At 37.2% G+C, this 23,925-nt stretch overlaps 1 protein-coding gene across 1 annotated transcript; it reads left to right on the top strand.

The window, feature by feature from the left end:
* The first annotated feature begins 988 nt into the window (after nt 1–988).
* On the top strand, nt 989–23,839 carry LOC115232170 (phosphatidate phosphatase LPIN3). Its single transcript, XM_029802013.2, has 6 exons — nt 989–1,295; nt 2,759–2,907; nt 5,039–5,278; nt 6,246–6,354; nt 18,644–18,747; nt 22,432–23,839. The coding sequence occupies exons 1-6, from the start codon at nt 1,020–1,022 to the stop codon at nt 22,652–22,654; spliced, it is 1,101 nt and encodes a 366-aa protein (XP_029657873.2). The 5' UTR covers nt 989–1,019; the 3' UTR covers nt 22,655–23,839.
* Nucleotides 23,840–23,925: the final 86 nt, after the last annotated feature.

Here is a 23,925-nt window from a genome sequence, read left to right as displayed (position 1 = left end):
TATATGTATATATATATATATATATATATATATATGTATATATATATATTTATGTATATATATATATGTAATATATATATTTATGTATATATATATATGTATGTATATATATATATATGTATGTATGTATATATATGTATGTATGTATATACTGTACCTTAGATTGATCATGAAATCTGATGTAGCTTTTTAAACCAGACAATGTTTTGAAAAAACATCCCCATAGACTGCATATCCAATTTGGACCACCAGTTTTCTTGAAAAATACATATCACCAGACATCCCAGTTCTTTGTCATCTCTTGTGTCAAGCCCAGGGTCCTAAGGTCAACATTCAACATTTTGTCCCATGTCTTCCTACATCTCATTCTTCTAAAAGCTCCCTCCATATTAAGTGATCAGCACTTCTTTATACAGCTGTCTTCATCCATACACATCACATGTCCATACCAGCACAGAATTTTTCTTGCACACTACATTTTACTCCACTTATGCCCAGTTTTTCTCACTGTACATTTATACTGTCATTCATATACACTTACATGGGATTTGGGTTCAGTCCCTCTGCATGATATTTGGGCATCTTCTACTATTGTCCCAGACTGATCAATGCTTTGTGAGTGAATTTGGTAATTGTGTGGAGCCCTGCTATGTGTGTGTGTGTCTTTTTGTCTGTGTTTGTCACCTCCTTCCAACTTAACAAAGCGTTGATTTGTTTATGTTCTTGTAATTTAGCAGCTTGACAAAATAAGTGAGTAGAATAAATACTCAACTTATACATGTGTGTGCGTGCACACACATACACATATATAACTTTTCAGTGTTGACTTGCATATGAATTGGTAGATCAACTAATTCTCTTTGTTTTATTTTGTTGTATATATAACAGGATATGATACCTCACCTGAAAGAATGAGTGGCATATGATAGAATATCTAACTATAAAAATCTTTGCTTTAGCAGTTCATTTATAAATATTAAAAACAATGCCTACTGTTTTCAATTTGTTGTGTTTGCTTAATGTTGCAGAACATTATAAAGACAGAAGTAACAAATGAGACTCGGATTCATATACATTCTGATAACAAAGATGAAATAATCTCCACTGGCTCAGACACAGATATTTCAGAACAAGAATGTCTTCGAACTGATTCTAACAGTCCACACCCACAACCTACTAACAGTCTCACTGTTCAGCACTCAATCACCAATACTACCACTAATGACACACAATCACCAACAGACAAAAAGAAAGATCGCTTCAAGAAATCTCTACGTCTCACTTCTGAAGAAATTGTGAGTAAATTTCTGTTTTTAATCTTCTATTGGATGCTTTGAATATGTTGAACATCATTCTGGCAGTTAGGTAACTTTGTTGCAGCCCACAGTCCATTTTGTGTTGTTAATGAAATGGTTATCGAATATATATTCTTGCTTCAATAAATTATGGTAAGAATGCCAATATCTGTGGCCTACTAAATATATAGTTATGAGTCTAAACTCTACCACAATTGTACAGTGTTCTTCCTCAGGTTTCACATTTGGGTGATTCATCAGGAAAAAGTATCCATTTGAAAATAATACAATTACTTTCACAAACCAATCAAAGAGTTTTAATATGGTTGCTCAGCCTGCTAGAAATAGCAACCAAGTCTCCTCAAATCATGCCCTATTGCCTTGTATCCTTCATTGAAGAAAGAACAGTTTCATTAATTTATAAGAGAATTTTGTAGATGATTTCAGTAACTTAATTTATCATGAGAAGTGAAAAAAATCTCAGATTTCAGACATTTGTCTTTGTTGAGAAAGAGAAGGAAAGTCTCTAATGTTCCAGAGATATGTCTCTCTTTGAAAGGATGTTGTTTATCAGAATGTTGTTTACCTTGATTGCAAAATTGGGAATAAGAAAATGACAAATAAATTTGTGGTAGGGGGTCTAGTGATATGATACTGGAATAATAAATAGAATAGGGAGGATGTTAGTCATAGGACATGTGGATCAGTGCCGACCTAGAGCTAAACAACTATTACAATTGCTTTTATATGAAAATTTCCATCACAACTGAAGACAAGGATCCATAGGGCTGGCTCACAACTCTAGTTTTTGTATTTTGTATTGCTAAACAGATAACATAAGATTGACAGGATGTTCAATTATCACAGCTAAATGCTCATCACAGAAGGAATTGAACTTATTACTGCAAGATAGCAAATTATTATTTATAGCTTACTCCACCACAAGAAGCAGCTACTTTCAGTTTGGTGGGCTGGCTGAGGAATTCAAAGAAGCTTATGGTTTGTGTCAATCATTAATCAATAAGTTAATTTGCTGTGAAGTGTGAAGAGTCAAGCATTCTAGACCTTGTACTTCAAATGAGAGTAAGAAATGGAGAATGAGAGATAGCGAGATACTGTAACTTGAGCTGGAAAGAATTGAAGGGTTGATGTTTGAGTGAAGAGGACAGTAGAAGAAGTTTTAAAATCAGGGTTAGTTGGCAGAAGATGATAGAGTAAGCTAAGAATTGGAGAAGAAATGTAGAAAGAATCAGGCAAAGTGTAAAGAAGCATGGTAAAGGAGAGGAAGTTGTAGAACTGCCCTGTTAAAGTGGCCCTTCATCTCCCATGCACTAACTAGTAAGAATGGATGTAAAACTGTAAATAGAAAAGAAAAATTAACCATGTACCTTGTAAAATCAAAAGTATTTTAGCAACATTGCACCTTATGAGTTTTTAAAACAACTTCCATTTTATTATTACAGAGCAAACTTGGACTTCATGAGGGCAGCAATGAGGTAACATTCTCTGTGACAACTCAGTATCAAGGTACTTGCCGATGTACATCTCATATTTATTTGTGGAAAAGCCATGAGAAAATCATTATCTCTGATATAGATGGTACAATCACAAAGTAAGTGTCAATGTCTGTTAACTTGATTATTTCATTTTTTCATTTTCTTTTTTCTTTTTTTTTTTTGTGGTGGTGGTTATGGTGGTGATGATGGATAACCAATAGCTATGCATATCATTCAACTTACAGTAGTATTTGAATAACATTCTTAAGGCCGCAATTTACTCACATGCAGCACCTTTCAGAGCTTGAAAACTGATAACATCTTTGAAGAAGGACTAGTCCCTAGCTACATTTTGGCATAAAAATATTGAAACTTGATCCAGTAGAAAATTTGTAGCAACGTTACAGGAGAGTAAGTAACACCACCAATCAAGTTTAGATCTAAATAACTTTTTTATTTTCAAAGTGAAATATATTTATCTTAGCTTCAATGATAGAAGAAAGCATGAAGAATTTCATAGTTTTGTTCCCATGCAACAAAAATTTGTATAAAAAAAGTTGTGAGGTAAAATATCATGAAAAAAGTATAAGGCAAAAGATTGGATTTAAGTATAATTAACTTTTTTATTTTAAAAACACACTATATTTTAATTAAGCTTAAATTATAGAGCTCAATTGGAGGAATTTCGTGGTATCAACCTCATGCAATGAAGTTTTAAAAGAGAAAGTTATGAGTGTTTGTTTCTCAAATTTGAGAGTGATAATATAGTTCTATACTTTTTTATAAAGGGACTTTTAATGTCACCAGCTTCATTGTGGTAAGGATAAAATTATCAATGACACCGCTAATTGACACATTATTAATTAGCATAATAGCATAGCCTGGAAAAAACATGAATTACATGGAAAAATGTGAGCAAGAGAAATAATATTCTTGAGATAATAAACCTGGAAAACTACAGGACAAGTTAATACACTTGGAAAAGTTCAGGACAACTTATTACAAGTAGAGAACAAGAAAATTTTTACTTAAAATACTGCAGCTAAGGATAAAATTTGAATATTAAAAATTATTTGATTTTCATTTAAAAAGTAACATTATAATTTAAAAATACCATTATTTTATTCACATATTGACACACTAGAATACTTTAAAAAATGAGAGCTAGAAGTACCCATATAGCTAAAGTTTTATGCAAAGTAGAATAGTATATATGGTAGGCAAAATCATTATGTACTAAACAGGCATTGGATCAAGACTAAAAATATGAAGACTTGGCAATAACTTAGGTAATAACTCAAGCAAATTTTACTGTGAATTTGTTGTTATAGGAAGATTTTACTGTAATATATAACTAAAGTGCAAAATATATTTTGGGTTATTTTTTAATTTTTAATAGAAGTAACAAGTAATAACAAATAGAAGTAATAACTCGTAATAAAATTTAATATTTTCTAAATCTAAATATTTTATTTGAAATTTTAACTTTAGCCACAATATTTTAAATAAAATTTTTCTTGTTCTGTACTTTACCAGATGTAATAAGTTGTTCCTGAACTTTTCCTGTAATTTTCCAGGTTTATTATCTAAAGAATATTAAATCCCTTGATTGCATTTTTCCATGTAATAAAAATATAGATAAAATTATAAAATTATTTGTTTTTGCTTTGATACAGAACCAATTTAACAGTAGAGCTGGATAAATTGATCTCTGTGTTACTGTATTAACAGGAGTGGGATGAAGTATATTGATGAATTGACACAATTTATCCTCATTACAAGCTAATGAGGAAGCCTCTGTGTAGTTGCTGGACCAGCTAGAAATCCCTCAAAAATCCTGCTATCTTTAAGAAAAAGGCACATTAAACTATAAAGCGAACAGATCTCTCTCAGTTTTAACAATGAAGATTCATTTGTTTGATCAACTGAATTACCTGCTTATTGAATTACAATGTAAATGGTTGAGTATTTGACTGTTATGTATAACTTTAATGTAATTCCAAGGCTGCAGCTTTGAATCATATGTACAGTCCATCATGCAGTGAGAACCTTGGATCTCATGATTACAAACTTCTTAGCTATTTGGCCACTCTATAGATAACATAAAGAAATGGAATGGCCATGGCTGGAATGTATGTCACTTAGGGCTCAACAATAACATACAAGATGATAATAAAATCCTTGAATTATGATTTACCCATTGGTATTGTTTCTTTAATTTGACTGATTTTCTTTGTTTCTATTTAGATCAGATGTACTGGGCCACATCTTCCCAATTTTGGGTTTGGAATGGTCACAAAGTGGGGTTGCAGAATTGTTCACACGCATTAACAACAACAGTTATAAATTTGTCTACCTCAGTGCCAGGGCCATTGGACAGTCTCGTGGAACCAAGGAACTGTTAAAAAGTATTAAACAAGGTGGCTTAGAGTTACCTGATGGTCCCCTCCTGCTAAACCCAACCTCTTTAATAAGTGCACTTCACAGGTACGTACTCTGAGAGAAATGCCTTTGATACTTAATTCTTGTTGTTGAATCACAGGTACAATCCATCATGCAGTGGTGTGACATCATCATCATCACCACGTCTGTGATTTTGGGGTTTTTTAGTGCCATGTTCCTGGTTATGTTTCTCTAAGCCATTAACCCTTTAGCTGGTTGAAACATTTTTTTCCTCTTTTGTCTACTAGAATAATATAAAGGCACTGTCAATGAGAAATATCAACCAAACATGTTTGTTTAATAGTAAATGACTGAATTGAGAAATACATTTATTCTTTGCATTGATAATTGCAATCCAGTTCCTAACTCTAGGCTGAGTTGCAGGCAAAGATACTTACTGATCATAGCTCCTGTTTGCAGTAGAATATGAAACATCATGAACATTTTTCCTACATATTGAAAACATTCGTGATTGTTTTTTTTTTTTGCACCAATTATTTCCTACAATAGGCCAGCCCACTGGGGAAGATATGTGTTTATTTAGGATGTACTGTATTGCAGTTAGGTCAACTATAACAACAATGTTAACTATATTATTACAGTTACACAAACATACTTCTCTGTAAATAGTGGAACTATTATATTGTGATTTTCTTTGTTTTTGTTCAGATCAGATGTACTGTGTCACATATTCCTAATTTGATATCTGGAATGATCACAAAGCGTGTTTAGTTATTACTGTTATCTAATAACTTTTCATAAGTCTGAAGGTTACAGCATTAGTATATCTTACATTCAATCATTAGATGAAAGCAAAGTCATTAGTAATAAAGTAACTAAGAGGGTAAACGACTATTAGTGCTCTATCACACAAGGATTGTTAACCTGTACTCTATGTTGCATTACACTCTTTTATCTAAATTTCTTTGTTTACAATTCCCAAACATACTTGTACTTCAAACCATATCTTCACACTGATTGTATTCTCTTTACCCAAACCTATTTAATTCAGGGAAGTGGTAAATAAAAATCCCCAGGAATTCAAAATCAGTTGTTTGAAAGATATAGCAGCTCTCTTTCCTTCCAACCCATTCTATGCAGGATTTGGTAATAAAATTACTGTGAGTATATTTTTTATTATTATTATTATTATTATTATTATATTATTATTATTATTATTATTATTTGTGTCTGGAGCAAAAGGACACTTGTTCATGGCTCATAAGTTTTCTTGAAATTTGTTGTTTTCAAATTTGCTATTTTAAATTTTGTTGCTCTTTTCTCTATATGAGCCAGCTCACAGTGTTTTTGGCAAGCTGTTGAGGTGAAGAATTCACTCTGTAAGGGTGAATTTTAAGATTTAAAATAAAAAATTTTCATTTCTCAAACAAAAACTATGCAATAAGCTTCCCAAGTTGAGGGAGGTGACAGTTGTTAGAACAGCCATTACAAAAACAGTTTCCTACTGCTACCTACATATGCTACAGACAACAATGACCTCAAAGAGAAAGAAGGCAAAAGCAACACCACCACCAGTACACTTTACACACCAATAAAACTATGAAATGCAGAAACAAAAACAAGACAAAAGGAAAAACAACAGCAATGCCAATAAATATATCAACAACAACTGCAAAAATAAGATCACAGAACAAAAAAAAAAGATTTTAATTTTCCATCCACACACCTGCAAGGCCTACCTCCTCCACCACCACTTACACCATTAATGCTAAAGACAATGAAAATAAACCATGTAAATCTGCAGTTAGTGGTTTCACTGTGGATGCAGCAAATGACAGAAGAAATTTTTTTTGATGAGAATGATTTTAAAAGTGCAAAATTTATGTTGGAAAAATGCAGGTGAAATGTAGCACTAAATGCTCCTAGACCTGTCCAGCAACAAACTTACAGGTAGTTCTGTACAAAACTATAAGAAAATAAAGTAGAAGAATAGAGCAGGTAACACACCAACAGGTAACACACCAACAGGTAAAAAAATGTATGCAAACAATTTGGGACAGGGAAACATATATAACCAAGAGGAAAAAATATGGAATGGTTGAAGTAAGAAGAAGAAGCCGCAAGGCACTTATCAACTATCCTAATGAGTTACAAACTAATCTTCATCTCCATTTACCTTGGTTGAATGGTGTTTAAAATAAGAATATTAAACATATCTCCAGAAATCAACACCAGCTGGTTGGTGGCAGTGGTTCTCTTTGGCATAGAAGATAAAACCAGTATTCTGTAGATACAGAGACTACAGAAGCAGAGCTGGTTGGGACAAGGAATGCAGCTGCTAATACAGATAGATCAGCCAAGTGTCAAAGCCATCCCAGACTTCATAAGCCTACCAGATGGCATAAGGCTTCATTTGGCTGTTGAGGGCTGAAAGCTGAAGTGTCACCTGTGCAATGACGCAAATCACCTCAAAGCCTTTTTCCCACAATAACAGAAACCAGCACTTCTGCTGACACCATTGCCAACACCACAGCACCAACAATGGAAGCTAATACATCAGGAAACACAGCAACACTAAAGGCTACCACATCACAGACAACTGCAACAACAACAACTATTTCTACAAAATAACACCAATAACCTCCCCAAGACATACCCCTCCCCTCTTCATTCCACTCAGAGATGTCCTATAATGAAGGGGATGGTGAGGAGCCTAAATGATGGGACAGGGAGGAGCCTAAATGATAAATGGTCACCAAAACCAAGAAAAGAAAAAGAAATAAAATCACATCAACACCAATACAAAAACTGGCAGATATAAACAAATAGACGAGATGCCTTTTAGCAACAATGCTCAAACACAACTCCTAGCAACAGCTACATTGTAAACATCATCCCCATCACTACCACAAATGCCACCACAACAAGCACAACAGTTTGATCATGTATCCCAACACAAACAAAAGTTAGAAATCATCAACTACACTACCATAAACACAGCCAACAAAGCACTATTGGAATACATACAAAACCATATAGACATCACTCAGAGCAATTTCATAACAACAACTAACATGCCAATGCACATAAAAATCACACAAGTAACACAACAAAACAAATACAACACCATAAAATACAAATACCCTGATGGGGTGAAGAATTTCAGAGGAATCTTTAATAAAAGACTTTACAAGGAGCTGCTTGTAGAAATACCCATATCTAACTAGAGGGACAGAACATCTATCCTCCCTCTCTCACAAAATCACTGTAAACAGCTCTTTCCTCCACTCTGTCTATTTCACTTTCCAAAATAGCCGTGTTCAAAATAGGCAGTATAAATGCACATGGCTTGGGGTTGCCTTGGAGAACCACCTATTCAATGAACTCAGGTATACTAAGTTTATATGTCATGGCTATCAGTAAGACCAGATTCTCCAACTGAGAAGGTTTCACGCCCATTTTCAGTGGATACAAGATTTACTCATCCCTATGTCAACAGAGAATGGTGGATGGGGGTGGAAGTACAGTATTGTTATAGAAAGGTCTGGATCTCAAGATAAGAGCATTCTTCCTGAACCCAGAAAGTGGTCCTGGATGTGAATAGTAGTGATGGGGATGCCTTCAGACTGGTGGTTGTTCATATTCCAACAGGGGCAGGGCAACTGGATTTCTTCAGATGTCTGGAGGTTTTCCTGAGAACATCTCAACCTTTAATGCTAATGGATGACTGGTCACCATCCTGGATGCACGTTTAGATTGTGTGGAGCTATCTGTTAGAAGAGGAGGGTGCAAAAGCCTCACAAACCTGTTCAAACGTTTTCAACTGTCTGACTGGTGTCAACTAAATTTCCCAAATGTGCCAGTGTGGGCAAACTGCATTGGGTTATCTAAGACTTTTCTAGCTAGAGTATTTTGAAGGCCAGTAGATAAGGATAGCATAAGTTGTCCACTTTTTAAAATCATCAGCTACACAGCCTACAAATTTGTGGTCTACATGGTCAACCTAGATGGACCCAGTTACTGGAAGCTGAACATGTCACTTCTGGTGTGCTAAGCTTTGAGAGACCAGATTAGCGAATTAGTTAAGTGGTTATCGACGGGGTCAGTCATCAGCAACAAATGGTGGTTTGCCCTAAAAAGAGCAATTATAGTAGAATCCATTAGGTTTAGTAAGGCATTAGTGAAGGAAAAAGAAAATAGAATAGAGGGAAACTTAAAAGAGACGTTTAGAAAAGGTGTCACAACCAATGTGCTGACAGCAATTGGCCCTGGCTAAGGATGCATTGTTGGAGCTAAGGTGTGTACTCTAAGAAACAAGGGAATGAAAGCTGCTCAATGGGCCCAAGTGGCAGAGATACAATGGGGAAACAAGGTCATAATTCGGTCTTTAGTGACCCTAAATGGGTGCATGGTACTCAAGTTTAAGAAGATGTATTTAGCTTTTCAGCAGCACTTCACCCAACTGTTTGGGACAAATGGCAATCCAGAGTGCAGGATGGACTTCAGTGACTACATCAAAGGTATACCTTAACTCTTAGCCAAGCAGGCAGAGCATTGCAAAAAGTGATAACAACTGCAGAAATATGAAACACCAGGTATATAGACCTGATTGGCACTGCTCTAAAAGAATACAAAGTGGTGACAGGAGCAAATATTAATCAGCTTGGACCCTGGAGAAGTAGGTCCATGTGCTCCAATAATGTTGTGGGATGCTGGATGGACAGAGAGTTAAATTGCTAGGGTTTGGTTTGTTCTTGATTTCCAAGTGGAGAAGAACTGTGAAAAAATGATTGTACAGATAGCCAATCTCACTCAGAAATGGGCCAAGAGAAAGCTTTCTCTGAAAGGTCAAGCAGACGTGGTGAATACTTACACCACCTCTATTATATATAATCACCTTACCATCAAGCCTTTACATCTGACCAAACTGGAGAACATACTCTTCTGTTTTCTGTGGAAGGGACGTGTTCCACTGTTCAGGCGCTCCATTTCTTGTCAACACCTACTGAATGGAGACCTGAGCATGCCATGGTTGCTGATGCGCATTTCCAGCACTTACTTGCCAGTGAGTAGGTATGATCATCATTTGTCAGTCTTACTTTTCTACAGCTCGTCCCTTTGACTGATTCACAGTCATGGATCAAGCACAGACTGATGCTGGATGCCCAGCTCTTAGAGTGTCACCAAACACTCACAGTCCTTTTTCAGTCAGGCAACACAGTTGGTGGAAGTTCCACTCAGACATTCTGTAGAGTGTTAGTGATGGGCAAGTGTGACGATTTTCTCAGGAAGACTCTGGTCTGTTCCAGAGGACTTTCAGACCAGAGCATATTGTTAACTTCCAGAATTTCTTAACCTGGCAGCACTATTAGGGGGATGGTTAGTTCGGGATAAACTCTACAGGCATGGAAGTGCCATCAGACAGGCTTGCCTGAGAGGTACACAGAGTGACGAAACTGTTCTGCATGCTCACATCTAGTGTCCAAGCATTCGTTTATGCCAAACACCAGCTGTCTCATGTAGGTTAGATCTGACTATTGGCTGAGTTCATTGTGAAGCATGCCCCCAGCAGCTTCCTTTGGCTGAAAAGGGCAGGCAGTGTTTCTTTGTCTGGTAACCTTAGTGAAAGAGGTAGTGTGGTGGACTAGATTAAAAGAGCTGAAGACAGAGACTTTCCTCTTTCACCAAGCCCTCATCAACTTTTTCAAGTTTCACTTGAAAATGAAAGGGAAGTGTCAAGTTTTGTAATTTGCTTATTTCATAAGCACCAGTATAAGAACAAAGATCAAGTAGCCGTAAACTGCAAATTTCTACACAACCAACAGCAGAACATATGAGAAGGGGTAACAACATCAACCATGATCCTGTGGAGATGGAATCAATTGTATGTCCCCATTTATTTTAATCACAATATATATAAGAAAAAAATATAGACAAGTCCACATACAACTCTTACATGCCATATGACTGGCAGTTTTTAACTATTTAAACAAATATACAGCATTTGTTACAGATTCATTATGAGTTCAATGCACAACACTCGCCACCTCAATAAGGAAGTCAATTCAGTGAGTTTCTTTTTCTGCCAAATTTCCAGTTTACTCTAATCATCATCTCGTCAATTCCATGCATTTGAGGTCCAGGCTTCTCTACTTTGATGCTGCAGTTGTCATTGCCTAACCTCAACTTGATTCATATCTGGGAAGGTTGACAACTATCTGTTGATGGGAGCAATTGGTCAAAACTAGCTATCCAGCTTTTGTTTTCATTTGTGACATTTGCAGTATCTGCACCTTTCTGTGCCAGGTATATGACAGGACTTGCTTTCTTCGTGCATTTATTGCGGTACCAGACATAACTAAACAGTATGAACTGTGGGTTGCAGCTGGTATGTAATGGTCTTCAGAATATACTTTCCCCAGAGAAGCAGCTTTCCTGCCTGACGAAGATCAATGATTGAGTAGGACTCACTGTAAATAGGGATACCAATCTTCAACAACAGGGCTCCATGCAGATAAAGCACATTCAATGGTGTGAACAGCTTGCTTAGCTTGCCCATTTGACTTTATTTTAATCGTTCCAGTCATTTGACTGCAGCCATGCTGGAGCACTGCCTTTAGTCGAACAAATCGATCTCAGGACTTATTCTTTGTAAGCCTAGTATTTATTCTATTGGTCTTATTTGCTGAACTGCTAAGTTACAGGAACATAAACACACCAGCATCGGTTGTCAAGTGATGTTGGGTGGGGACAATGCCAGTGAGCTGGCAGAATCGTTTGCGTGCTGGATGAAATGCTTAGTGGTATTTCACCTGTCACTACATTCTGAGTTCAAATTCTGCCGAGGTCGACTTTACCTTTAATCCTTTCAGGGTTGATGAATTAAGTACCAGTGAAACACGGGGGTCGATGTAATTGACTAGTCCCCTTCCCCCAAATTTCAGGCCTTGTGCCTTTAATAGAAAGGAGCAATGTCAAAGGTAGGCTAACTGGGAAGATAGTTTTCGTATGTGGCAGATGCTCAGGAGAAATAAACTCTGGAAACATGCAGAGACCAACTTCTACCACGTTCCAGGGAGACAAACTAGAAGTAGTTGATAGCTTCCGCTACCTAGGAAACCAAGTCAGTAGCGGGGGTGGGTGTGCTGAAAGTGTAACTGCTAGAGTAAGAATAGCCTGGGCAAAGTTTAGAGAGCTCTTACCCCTGCTGGTGACAAAAGGCCTCTCGCTCAGAATAAAAGGCAGACTGTATGATGCATGTGTACGTACAGCCATGCTACATGGTAGTGAAACATGGGCCGTGACTGCTGAGGATATGCGTAAGCTCGCAAGAAATGAAGCCAGTATGCTCCGATGGATGTGTAATGTCAGTGTTCATAATCGTCAGAGTGTAAGTACCTTGAGAGAAAAGTTGAACCTAAGAAGCGTCAGTTGTGGTGTGCAAGAGAGACGGCTGCGCTGGTATGGTCATATGACGAGAATGGCTGAAGATAGTTGTGTGCAAAAGTGCTACACCCTAGCAGTTGAGGGAATCTGTGGAAGAGGTAGACCCAGGAAAACCTGGGACGAAGTGGTGAAGCACGACCTTCGAACTTTAGGTCTCACCAAGGAAATGACTAGAGACCGAGACCTATGGAAGTATGCTGTGCGTGGGAAGACCCGGCAAGACTAGTCAGGCCATAACCCGTGGCCCCTACCTGGGACGTAGTCAGTCCACCTGTGCATACCTTCCTTGTGACACTTGTGAAGACCTGTTGAGGCAAGTGAAAATCGAATCAAATCAAATCAAAAAATCAAACAAAATCAAAATAGATGAACATCAATGGAATTTGTATCTTTGTGGTACCAGTGCCGGTGGCACACGAGAAAACCATCCGAACGTGGCCGTAACCAGTGCCGCACCGACTGGCCTCCATGCTGTGGGCACGTAACAATCACCATCCGATCGTGGCCGATCGCCAGCCTCATCTGGCTCCTGTGTCGGTGGCACATAAAAAAAACACCATCCGAGCGTGGTCGTCTGCTAGCCTTGTCTGGCACCTGTGTCGGTGGCACATAAAAACACCATCCGAGCGTGGCCGTTCACCAGCCTCGTCTGGCACCTGTGTCGGTGGCACATAAAAACACCATCCGAGCGTGGCCGTTCGCCAGCCTCGTCTGGCACCTGTGTCGGTGGCACATAAAATCACCCACTACACTCTCGGAGTGGTTGGCGTTAGGAAGGGCATCCAGCTGTAGAAACACTGCCAGATCTGACTGGCCTGGTGCAGCCTTCGGGCTCCCCAGACCCCAGTTGAACCGTCCAACCCATGCTAGCATGGAAAGCGGACGTTAAATGATGATGATGATGATATATATATATATATATACACACATATGCATTTACATATATGATGGGTTTCTTTCAGTTTCTTATATCTTTATTGCCCACAAGGAGCTAAACATAGAGGAGACAATCAAGGACAGACAAAGGGATTAAGTTGATTAGATTGACCCCAGTGCGTAACTGGTACTTAATTTATCGACCCCGAAAGGATGAAAGGCAAAGTCAACCTTGGCGGAATTTGAACTCAACGTAACATCAGATGAAATATCGCTAAGCATTTCGCCCGGCATGCTAACGTTTCAGCCAGCTCGCCGCCTTCCAGTTTCTTTCAGTTTCTGTCTATCAAATCCACTAACAAGGCTTTGGTCGGCCTGAGGCTATGGTAGAAGACACTTGCCCATGATGCCATGCAGTGGGACTGAACCTGGAACCATGTGGTTGGTAAGCAAGCTACTTACCACACAACCACTCCTGTGCCTGTGGATGATAAGTAGGTGTATATGTGCTCTTTATGCCAAGGGTCGATAACCAACCTTTCAATGCTGTAAATTCAGGTGTGTTGTTTGATACAACAACTTTTGGCAGTCCAAAGAGACTGAAAAGACACATCAAGCACTTTTGTACATTTTCCATTTTGCATGAGGTGCAAAGGATGCCATCAATGTAGATGGAATGTGAATCAATGACAATGACTAAATTGCCAACATGGTTCATGAAAGCCCAATCCATGTGAGTACATTCTCAAGAACCATCCCTATTCCACATTGCTGTCAAATCGTCTTGATGTACATGGAATGTCACTCACTTGTTCAACTGCAAAGTCAATTCCCTCATCTGCTACTTGCAATCTCAACATTGCGTCAACTTGAGAAATTTTAGAACCAGAGATGTGTGATATATCAAAATCAAATGCCATTAATTGAATAGCCCATCACCCAATTCTAGCAGAAACATTCATAGGGATCAACTTCTTTAGGTGGAAGACATATTTTAAAGGTCTATTATCCATATTGAGTTTGAACTTTTTACCTAGTAGGAATTGTTTGAGATGGGTAATGGCCCATACGATGGCAAATGCTTCGCATTCAATATTTGACCAATTAGATTCAGCAGGTGTCAATTTTCTTAACACATATAGAACAGCATAACCATTTTGTGAAAGTATTGCTGCAATGCTGTTCATTTAGGCCTCTGTTTGACAGCTCAGTAGGTAATTTATGATTAAATGGCTTCAATACTGGTTCTTTGCATAGCTTGTCTTTAATATTTTCAAATTCAAGTTGGCACTTGTCTGTCCACTGAAAATGATTGGCAGCAGTTAGTTTCTGCATGTTTTCTCATTGAAATTTGAGATGAATTGCCCAGAAGATTTAACTGGAGTTTCTCAGTGTTTTTTGACTGATTTAATACCATGATTCTGTGAGTTCTTTTGCAGGTTTAATTCTTTCTGCCAATATCACACGGCCTAAAAATGTGATGCTTTTGAACACATTTTTCTTTGTTGACACTGACTTGTTTCTCATGTAATTTTCCAAGGATGGCATTTAAATGTTTATTCAGGCTCCTTTCCATCTTAGCAAAAACGATTATATCATCTTGATAGGCAGTGAAATTTTTTAGTCTCCTGAGCATGCTGAAAAATAGCATGCTGAAAAATGGCAGAACTACTTATCATCCCCACCTGTAATCGCATAACCAAGTAAACTTCTCTTGTAGTATTGATGGCACAGAGCTTCTGACTATTTTCATCAATGTTCATTGGTTAAGGCAATCTTAGCAAAGAACCTTGCACCGCTAAGCTTGCTGAACATGATTTCTATTAACAGCAAAGCATAAGCTTCCATGCATATCTTTTCATTTAGGTGAACTTTGTAGTTGAGACACATGCACAGTCTATTTTTCTTTCTAACCCACACGACTGGAGAAGTATTGACTATACCACCCAGAGTACATTTGTCAATTATACCTTTGGTTTCCAATGCATCTATATCCTTTGCTACATCTTCCTCGGGAGTTATAAGTACACTTCTCGCGACACAGAATTTATCAGAGGCATTAGGTATTAACAGAAGCTTGCACTCCTTTTATCATCAGCATAAATGACTCATTGCTGCAAATTGTTTCAGCATTGAGCAGGTCACAACCTGGAAGACCATCCCAGCAATTACCTTTAATCATTTTGAAAGCATGGAGGAATTGCCGATCTTCTCATTTCACCATAAGGCAAGCATCCCCAATGCATTCCATGCAGTGCCCATTGTATGATTCGTATGAAGAATGTTGTCACGTGATCATCACACTGATATCCTTTGTTATTATGGATGAGATAATGTTTCAGGAAGCACCTGTATCCTGCACCATGTCTATCTTGTGCCCATTGAATGAGACAAATTCAAACACAGGTTTTTCTGATGCACAGCTGATAAGAGTCATGATTCCATCCTGACAACTCATCCTGTGACTGTTCCTGGTGCTTTTGCAAACTTTTGCATAGTGACCTTTCTTGCCACAGTTTTTGCCGATAGCTTTTATTGCAAGCAGAGTTTTCTACAGTGGTTGCAGGATTTGTCACTCAAATTTTTTCTTTTGTCTTGTGGCAATTGTTTTGGAAAAGGCAATGACTTCTTTTGAATTGTCATTGCAAAATTCAGATATCTGTGAAGAATGTTGTAAAAATTGTACTGTAGCTCCTAAACTGAGTTTGTTAAGTTCATTAACTTGAAGGACTTTCTCTCTTTCCTCACTGCTTCTTATACTGAGGCAGTATGAGTTTTTCACTCACTGACGTTTTAGATGTTTTCAGACTTTCAATATTGCAGTATTCACTGGCATGTCACAGATTTGAAAGAAATTGAGAAATTGACTCATTGGGTTGTTGAATAGTGGAGAAGAATTTTGGCTAATATCAGTTTCTTTGAAGGAGCAACATGATTTAGAATCAAATTTTTTTGGTCATTGTAAGTCATTTTCATAATATTCTTCTGGATATTAATATCTCGGGTAATTTTTAATGCTTGTATTCCTACCAAAGAAATGAATTTCATAGCCATAGGACTTTGGTCATTATCTTGTAGGTTATCCTTTAATTTGTCCATGTAAGCATTTGCTTCGAATGCCATGAACCAGTTTGAGACATCTTCAATTGACTGTAAGTTTATGCCACCAAGAGATTTTCCTTGCTCTATCAACGACACCATTGTCAAGTTTTGTAATTAGCTTATTTCATAAGTACAGGTATAGGAACAAGGATCAAATAGCCATAAAGTAAACTGGGAATTTCTATCTCACCGTAGCAGAAGCACAACCAATGATTGTATGAGAAGGGGTAACTACATCAACTGTGATCTTGTAGTGATGGAATCAATTGTGTGTCCCCGTTTATTTTAATCGCAATATATATAAGAAAAAAAATAGACGTGTCCACATAAAACCCATACATGCCATGTGACTGGCAGTTTAAAATTATTTAAACAAATATACAGCATTTGCTTTGATTCATTAGGAATTCAATACACATAGAGAGATAAGTGCTGCCTCCCAGCAGTTTTACTGAAAGGTGGATAATGTGACTAGAATAGTCCAAGTGGGTGAGCTTACTCTAAACATGTACATGTAGATGATGTGGAGAGGGCACTTGCCCTAATATTCAGGATCATCATGGCTTTGTTGGGTTTCCATGAGAAGCCATATTTCCCTCTTTTGGGGAATTTATTGTAATAATTTTATATTGTTACTGTTTTTTATTTTTTACATGCCTTTTATGTAACCCCACATTGTATTATTCTGTGCCATCCCCAATGTTTTTTGTGAACCTTTAGAGGTTAATAAAGAAACATTATTATTATTATTAAGGTGGCAAACTGGTAGAATCGTTAGCATGCCATATGAAATGCTTTGCAGTATTACATCCGTCTTTATGTTCTGATTTCAAATCCGCCCAAGTTGACTTGGCCTTTCATCCTTTCCAGGTCAATGAAATGAGTACCAGTTAAGCACTGGGGTCGATATAATTGACTAGTCCCTTGTTCCCAAATTTCAGGTTTGGTGTCTACAGTAGAAAGGATTATTATTAACAACCACAACAACAACAGTGATTAGCAGACATAGTGTATGAGACTGAGATGTTCTCAGTTCAAACCTTTGCAATAATCAACTTTGCTTTGCATTTTTTCTTGAGTTGACAACACTATGACCATTCTTCAGAATTAATCTTTGTGCCAGGGTTAGAAATTATACACACACATATACACAATGGGCTTCTTCGGGCTTTATGTTTGCCAATTTTGCTGACAAGGCATTGTTAACCTAAGGCTTTAATAGGAGAATCATAGCCAAGGTGCTATGCAGTAGAATTAAACCTAAGACTGTATGGTAGCTGTATTTAACAAGATTTGTGGTTTTTATTATAACATTGTATGCATATAAGTAGAGGAGTGGCTATGTGGTAAGTAGCTTGCTTACCAACCACCAATTTGTGGTTGGTAAGCAACCAATTTGTTCGACTAAAGGCAGTGCTCCAGCATGGCTGTAGTCAAATGACTGAAACAAATAAAAGAATAAAAGAATCTATCTTTTGTATTTTACTTGTTTCAGTCATTAGACTGCAGCTGGGGCAGTGCCTTGAAGGGTTTAGTCAAACAAATTGATCCTGCTACTTACTTTTTAAGCCTGATATTTATTCTACCAGTATCTTTTACCAACCCACTAAGTTACAGGGATGTAAACACACCAGGATCAGTTATCAAGTTACGGTGGTAGTAGTGCATGAATGCATGCACAAAGACACACACACATGATGAGCTTCATTCAGTTTCTGTCTACCAAATCCATTCACAAGGCTTTGGGTCAGCCTAAGGCTAGAATAGAATCTTCCCCAAGGTGTCACACAGTGGGACTGATCCCAGAACCATGTGGTTGGGAAACAAACTGCATCTCTGCATGTCATAAAAAGCAACTAAAAAAGTTAAGTTAGTAACAGAGAGGGCAATTGGCCATAAATCACTGCTTCCATGCCAGCATGGATAAGATGTAAAACACTGATGATAATGATGATGATACACACACACATTTGCACATGCACTCACACTCACATTGCTAATTACAATGGTATATTTTTGTTTAAGGATGTGTACGCCTATAAAGCACTGAACATTCCAGATTCGCACATCTTTACTATAAACCCACAAGGGCATTTGCGACATGAGCTCATTCAAACCTTCAACTCAACGTAAGTATTTCTGTTTTACATTATTAAACTTACACACTGAGTTTACGTGTGAGGTGCGGATAGAGAGGAGCATTTTGTCTAGGAAGTTATGTAGGTTGGCAGGATCATCATATTGCTAAATATGTATTACAACACTAACCTACAAACTCTTCAAGATTTAAAGACTCTAGAGGCACTCTGATGCAGGATGTTATGGAAGCTGAATGAGAAATTCCAGTTGATGCATATGAGAAGTGAGGGAAAATTATAATGTAGAGACAACTGAGAGTTTCTTTGAAGTAATCTCCTGTGATTCCATCCAGACAAGGTGACAGAGTGGCAGAATAGTTGAGTAGACAGGGCCATAGGAGATGAAAAGAGAATAGCAAAGGGTAATGTCATGTAGCTGGAAGAGAAAGTAGATGCCAGGAATAGTTAGCAAGGAATGAAACTGAAAGTAAGTAGTTTGCATATGTTCTGCCATGTGAATATCAGCAGCATGAAGTGTTTTTGATTGCAAAGCAGTGTAACATGGAGAATTAAGATATTCTGGAGAGAAATGTATATGAAATGAAGACAGAACTCTAGCTCACTCTGATGCTAAAAATAGAGAGTCGTGAATATGCTATTATAAGAGGCTGTTGAATTAAGGAAATGCATGGGTAAAAGAGAATCCACTCAAAGTAGACCCAATAAATGGACCAGCCATTGGAATTGACAGCTGTATAGTTGAAAGTTCAATTAAGGATATGAATGCAAGGAAAGTAGCTACCTTCATCAGGGATAGTTAGTGAGATGCTGAAAAATCTGGTAAAGTAGGGTACAAACTAGTTACTGACATAGTACATGACTAGCATAGCAGTATTATTGACAACAACAATAGGAGAGATGCACCAGAGAGAGGTAACTACAGAAGCATCAATTTGTTTGACTAGATCATAAAAGTTACCGAAAGATCTCTTGCAAAATTGATTAGGAACAAGATTAGTGTAGATGAGATTCATTTGTGGCCTTTTTCTACAGGCCTCTTTCTTGTGAGACACATACATAAGTACCTAGCTATGCATAAGGCAACATACCTAGCATCCATTAACTCAGAGAAGATTTTTGACAGGGTACCTTTCTTTGTAGTCTAGTAACTGCTAAGGAAGCTATGGATATGATTGGCTAATGGGATGGGGGTGTGGGTAGTCAAGCTAGCCATGTACAGATGTGCAGTTAGCAAGATGAGAGCTAGCACTGAGTTCAGCAATGAATTTAGCATACAGGTAGGAGTCCACCAGGGTTCAGTTCTTAGCCTCCTCCAGTTTATAGTAGTCCTACAGGCCATAACAGAGAATTTAAAAAATGGACGTACATAGGATCTGTATGCTGATGATCTAGCTGAATCTGTGAAAGATTTAGGTAAGAAGTTCCAGACATGGAAACAACACCTAAAATCAAATCCTCAAAATAAATTTGGTAAAGAATAAAGTTTTATTACATAGAAATAAAGACAGGTCCCTGCTGCTATTAAGAAAATCTTTCAGCCCTATCTTATTCACTGTAAACTGTGACCTTGCACTAGTAATGTTCCCAGAATTTCAAAAACTCTTTATTCAACAGGATTATATGGTTCTCATTCCATTGTCCATGCCTGTAATATTCTAATATTAATAATTCTCATAAATATCTTACCCTTACTCGTTTTGCTGAGACTAGATTATGTATAGATTCACTAACTACCAGTTAAACTGCAACATTTAATCAACATTTACATTCACTATGTCAGTGGTTACCAAATTTATTTTGGTACAGAACCCTTATATGATTTTTTTTTTAATCTTGGAACCTCAGCCTATATTTTACTGATAATTCCAGCCACTCTTATATTAATAAAACACTTCCTCTTCATACACTGTGATTTTCTTCCAATCCCCATCTCTGTCCTTACTGTATCACTGCTTTCGCCATCCCCCTCTTTATACCCAAGTTCTCACTAGTCACTGCAATGCCCACCCTTCTTGGCAACACCTGGCCACATATATTATGTTCCCATTCCTTGAGAGCATGCCCTGGCTTACTCTACTATCCCATCTATGCTCTGAACCCCATTCCTTGTGAGTATACCCTGGCACTTTATCATCTCTTTTCTGTTCTATCTTTCCCTTGCTCTTCCCTCTGGCTGGGTAACAATGTGTTTCCTCTATAGCAGCACACCTGTTTCTATCCCCTTTCTTGTTACCTCTCTCTTTCAATCTCTTTCTTTCTCTCTTTTGGCCGGGTAACTATATACCTCCTCTATAGTAAGACATCTGTTTCTGCCTCTCTGTTTCTCTGTCACACTCTAATATTTCATCATCTGACACAAAATCACTTTTTCTAATGCTCCCTCCTCTCTCAAATTTCCTTGTCTTGCAAGTTATTTGATGACTCTGCTGTTGCTGATGCCATGTAAAAAGCATCCAGTTCACACTCTGAAGTGGTTGGCACTTGGAAGGGCATCCAGCTGTAACAACCATGCCAAAACTGACCTCGCCTGTGCTGGTGCCAAGTAAAAAAGTACTCAGTCTACTTTACAGGGTGGTTGATGTTAGGAAGGGCATCCAGCCATGAAAAACCTTGCCAAAACAGACACAGTAGCCTCGTGTAGTCTTCTACCTGGCCAGCTCCTATCAAATTGTCCAATGCATGCAGGCATGGAAGATGGATGTTAAATGATGATGATGATGATAACTGAAACAAAAACTGTTTTAAAGTGAGAATTTATTCATATAAAAAGTGAATAATTATTTTTTGATGAGTACTTGTTTGTAAAATGGCATTCAGTTAAATTCCTATTAAAAGGTCCTCATGGAATCCAGTTTAGGAGACACTGCATTCTGCTATTTTTCCACAGAACAATTACCTGAAGAGAATTAGGAACTTTAAAACTTTTTTATTTGTTTTTTTATGGCCACAGTTACTAAATACAGTTACTTTCTTAATTAAAGGCCCCCATGTGGTGTCCATTTCTGCTGAAGAATTTGTTTGAATCCAGCATATATGCACTGATTTTTTTCAAAAAGGTTCAGTGAATACCTTTTTCTCTCTCACACATATATATATGACTAGCTTCTATATAGTTTCCATTTGCCAAATTCTACTCACAAAATATTGGTTAACCTGAGATTATAGAAGGCATTTACCCAAGATTTCATACAGTGAACCAAATCCAAAACCATGTTGTGAAGTGAACTTCTTAATGACACACCATATCTATGAGCACATACATATACGCATAGCTGTCAATTACAAGCAAGTATGACTTGTTAGCAAGTACCATACTTTTGCTAATTGTTTTAGGTATCTGTGTAGTTATGACCAGATACAGAAACGCTCTCAACTCTTCTACATTTGTTCCAAGGATATGACAACTGGAGAGAAACAGAAAGAGAGACAGGGAGAGAAAACATTACACTAGTAATAAGGCTGGTACTCAGTTTCATTTTGGTTGACTGGAAGAGCATGAAATGAAATACCTTTTGGCTAAGGATACATGCTGCCCTGTACAAGAACTGAATTCACAACCTTATGATTGTACGCTTAACACACTAACCATAAGGCCATGCACCTTCACATACACACACAATTGGAAATATACATGTTTGTGTGTGTATGTATAAAAACAACCAACACTGAATGAAGAAATTATCTCTTTATTTATCTGTTTATTTCTCTTTTTAGCTATTCTCGCCTCAGTGACATTGCAGACCATTTTTTCCCACCACTCTACCCTAAAGAGATGGGTAATCGGGGCCGAGATGACCAAGAAACTTCCAGTGAATTCAGTAACCCCATTTTCTGGAGGCAGCCTTTACCTGATATTTCTGGAGAAGCTAAAATTTTGCTTGAAACCACTTCAAAGGATGTGAAAACAAAAGCTAAAGATTCCAAACAAAAGAGATGATGATTCTCTTATTAGACTGTCTTAATCTGGTTCCTTATTAACTTCTCATTTACAAAATTTTGTTAAAAAACTACAAAAATGTGTAAAACATTGTTTGACTACAGAAAAGAAAAGACACAATCCAACATGGAATAGATTTTTTTAAACTTCATTATCTCTTTTAATCTGGACTCACATTGTTTTCTTCTCAATTTTATTTTTCCTTCTGTGGCAAGTGACAAAGTAAGATAGTCACTTCTCAAATATGGAAGCTTCTTTTTCACTATTTCCACTCTCTAATATACGTGATATATTTGTTCAATCAATATTTTCTACTGCTGCTCTATATAGACACCACATCCATGTCTTCCACCTGACCTGTCATTGCACTACTTCAGTCTACACTATTTCCTGACTGTATTCAGTAAAGGTATTCACATACACACAAACACACACATCTTTTATTGTGTAAAAGGTCAGGTCTAAATATTTTCCCTCTATTATATTTATTTACCCATTTTAGGAAAAAGAAGTTGTTTCCATATTTATTTCCCTGTTGTAATCATTCTGAACAAATCTCTTAACATTAACCCTTTTAAACTGATTGGAGCTGTTCAACTGACAATATTACATGGGTCTTAACAAAGAAATCTGTGATGGATCTTTCACATTGCATCTTTTCTAGTTAGCAACTGTGCTAGATATTTAGTTGATGACCAGACATCTTTCTGGATGATAGACAGCACAAGACAATCCCTGTTGTCTCATTTATATTGTTTATTGGAACTGTGTTATCATTTTGTTTATTAAAATCTTCCTCCCTTCCCTCAACTATTCATTGTTAATATACTTTCTGTCAGATACCTCAACTATTAGTTATTCTTCTATGACAGAACCCATTCCAAACAACAAAAAGATCAATGTGATCTTACATAGCTATTCAATTTGGTGAGGTTAAACTATTTCATTGTTAATTATTTTCTGCCATTATTGTTATTCTGTGCATGTGTTCCTTTACCAAGTTTCAATGGTAAGAGATGTTCTAAAATAGCCATTCCATTCTTGTCAGTATGAGTTGTATTTCTTTGTTATTTTACTTCAACACTACCACTGCCACATTCACTTTCCATTCTTGTTCAGTCCCCAAAAGCAGCAAGTTTATAGAAACATAAAAAATAATAAAAGCCTTGCTGTGATTTTCAAATTTGTTCTATTAAGTAGTTGTTATCAATCCATAAATTTGTATACACACACACAAACACACATGCATTTATATGTGTAGAGGAGTGTGT

The sequence above is a fragment of the Octopus sinensis genome, unplaced genomic scaffold (genome assembly GCF_006345805.1).
Source record: "Octopus sinensis unplaced genomic scaffold, ASM634580v1 Contig19701, whole genome shotgun sequence".
In the NCBI taxonomy this organism is placed as follows: Eukaryota; Metazoa; Mollusca; class Cephalopoda; order Octopoda; family Octopodidae; genus Octopus; species Octopus sinensis.
Note: the sequence above shows the minus strand (reverse complement) of the source record. Positions and strands in the feature narration are given on the sequence as shown.

Excerpts from the sequence above, each read along its gene's own strand:
- LOC115232170 (XM_029802013.2), top strand. The coding sequence starts at position 1,020 with ATGTTGCAGAACATTATAAAGACAGAAGTAACAAATGAGACTCGGATT. Across the intron at positions 1,296-2,758 it reads GTCTCACTTCTGAAGAAATT|AGCAAACTTGGACTTCATGA; the intron begins GTGAGTAAATTT and ends TTATTATTACAG. Across the intron at positions 2,908-5,038 it reads ATAGATGGTACAATCACAAA|ATCAGATGTACTGGGCCACA; the intron begins GTAAGTGTCAAT and ends GTTTCTATTTAG.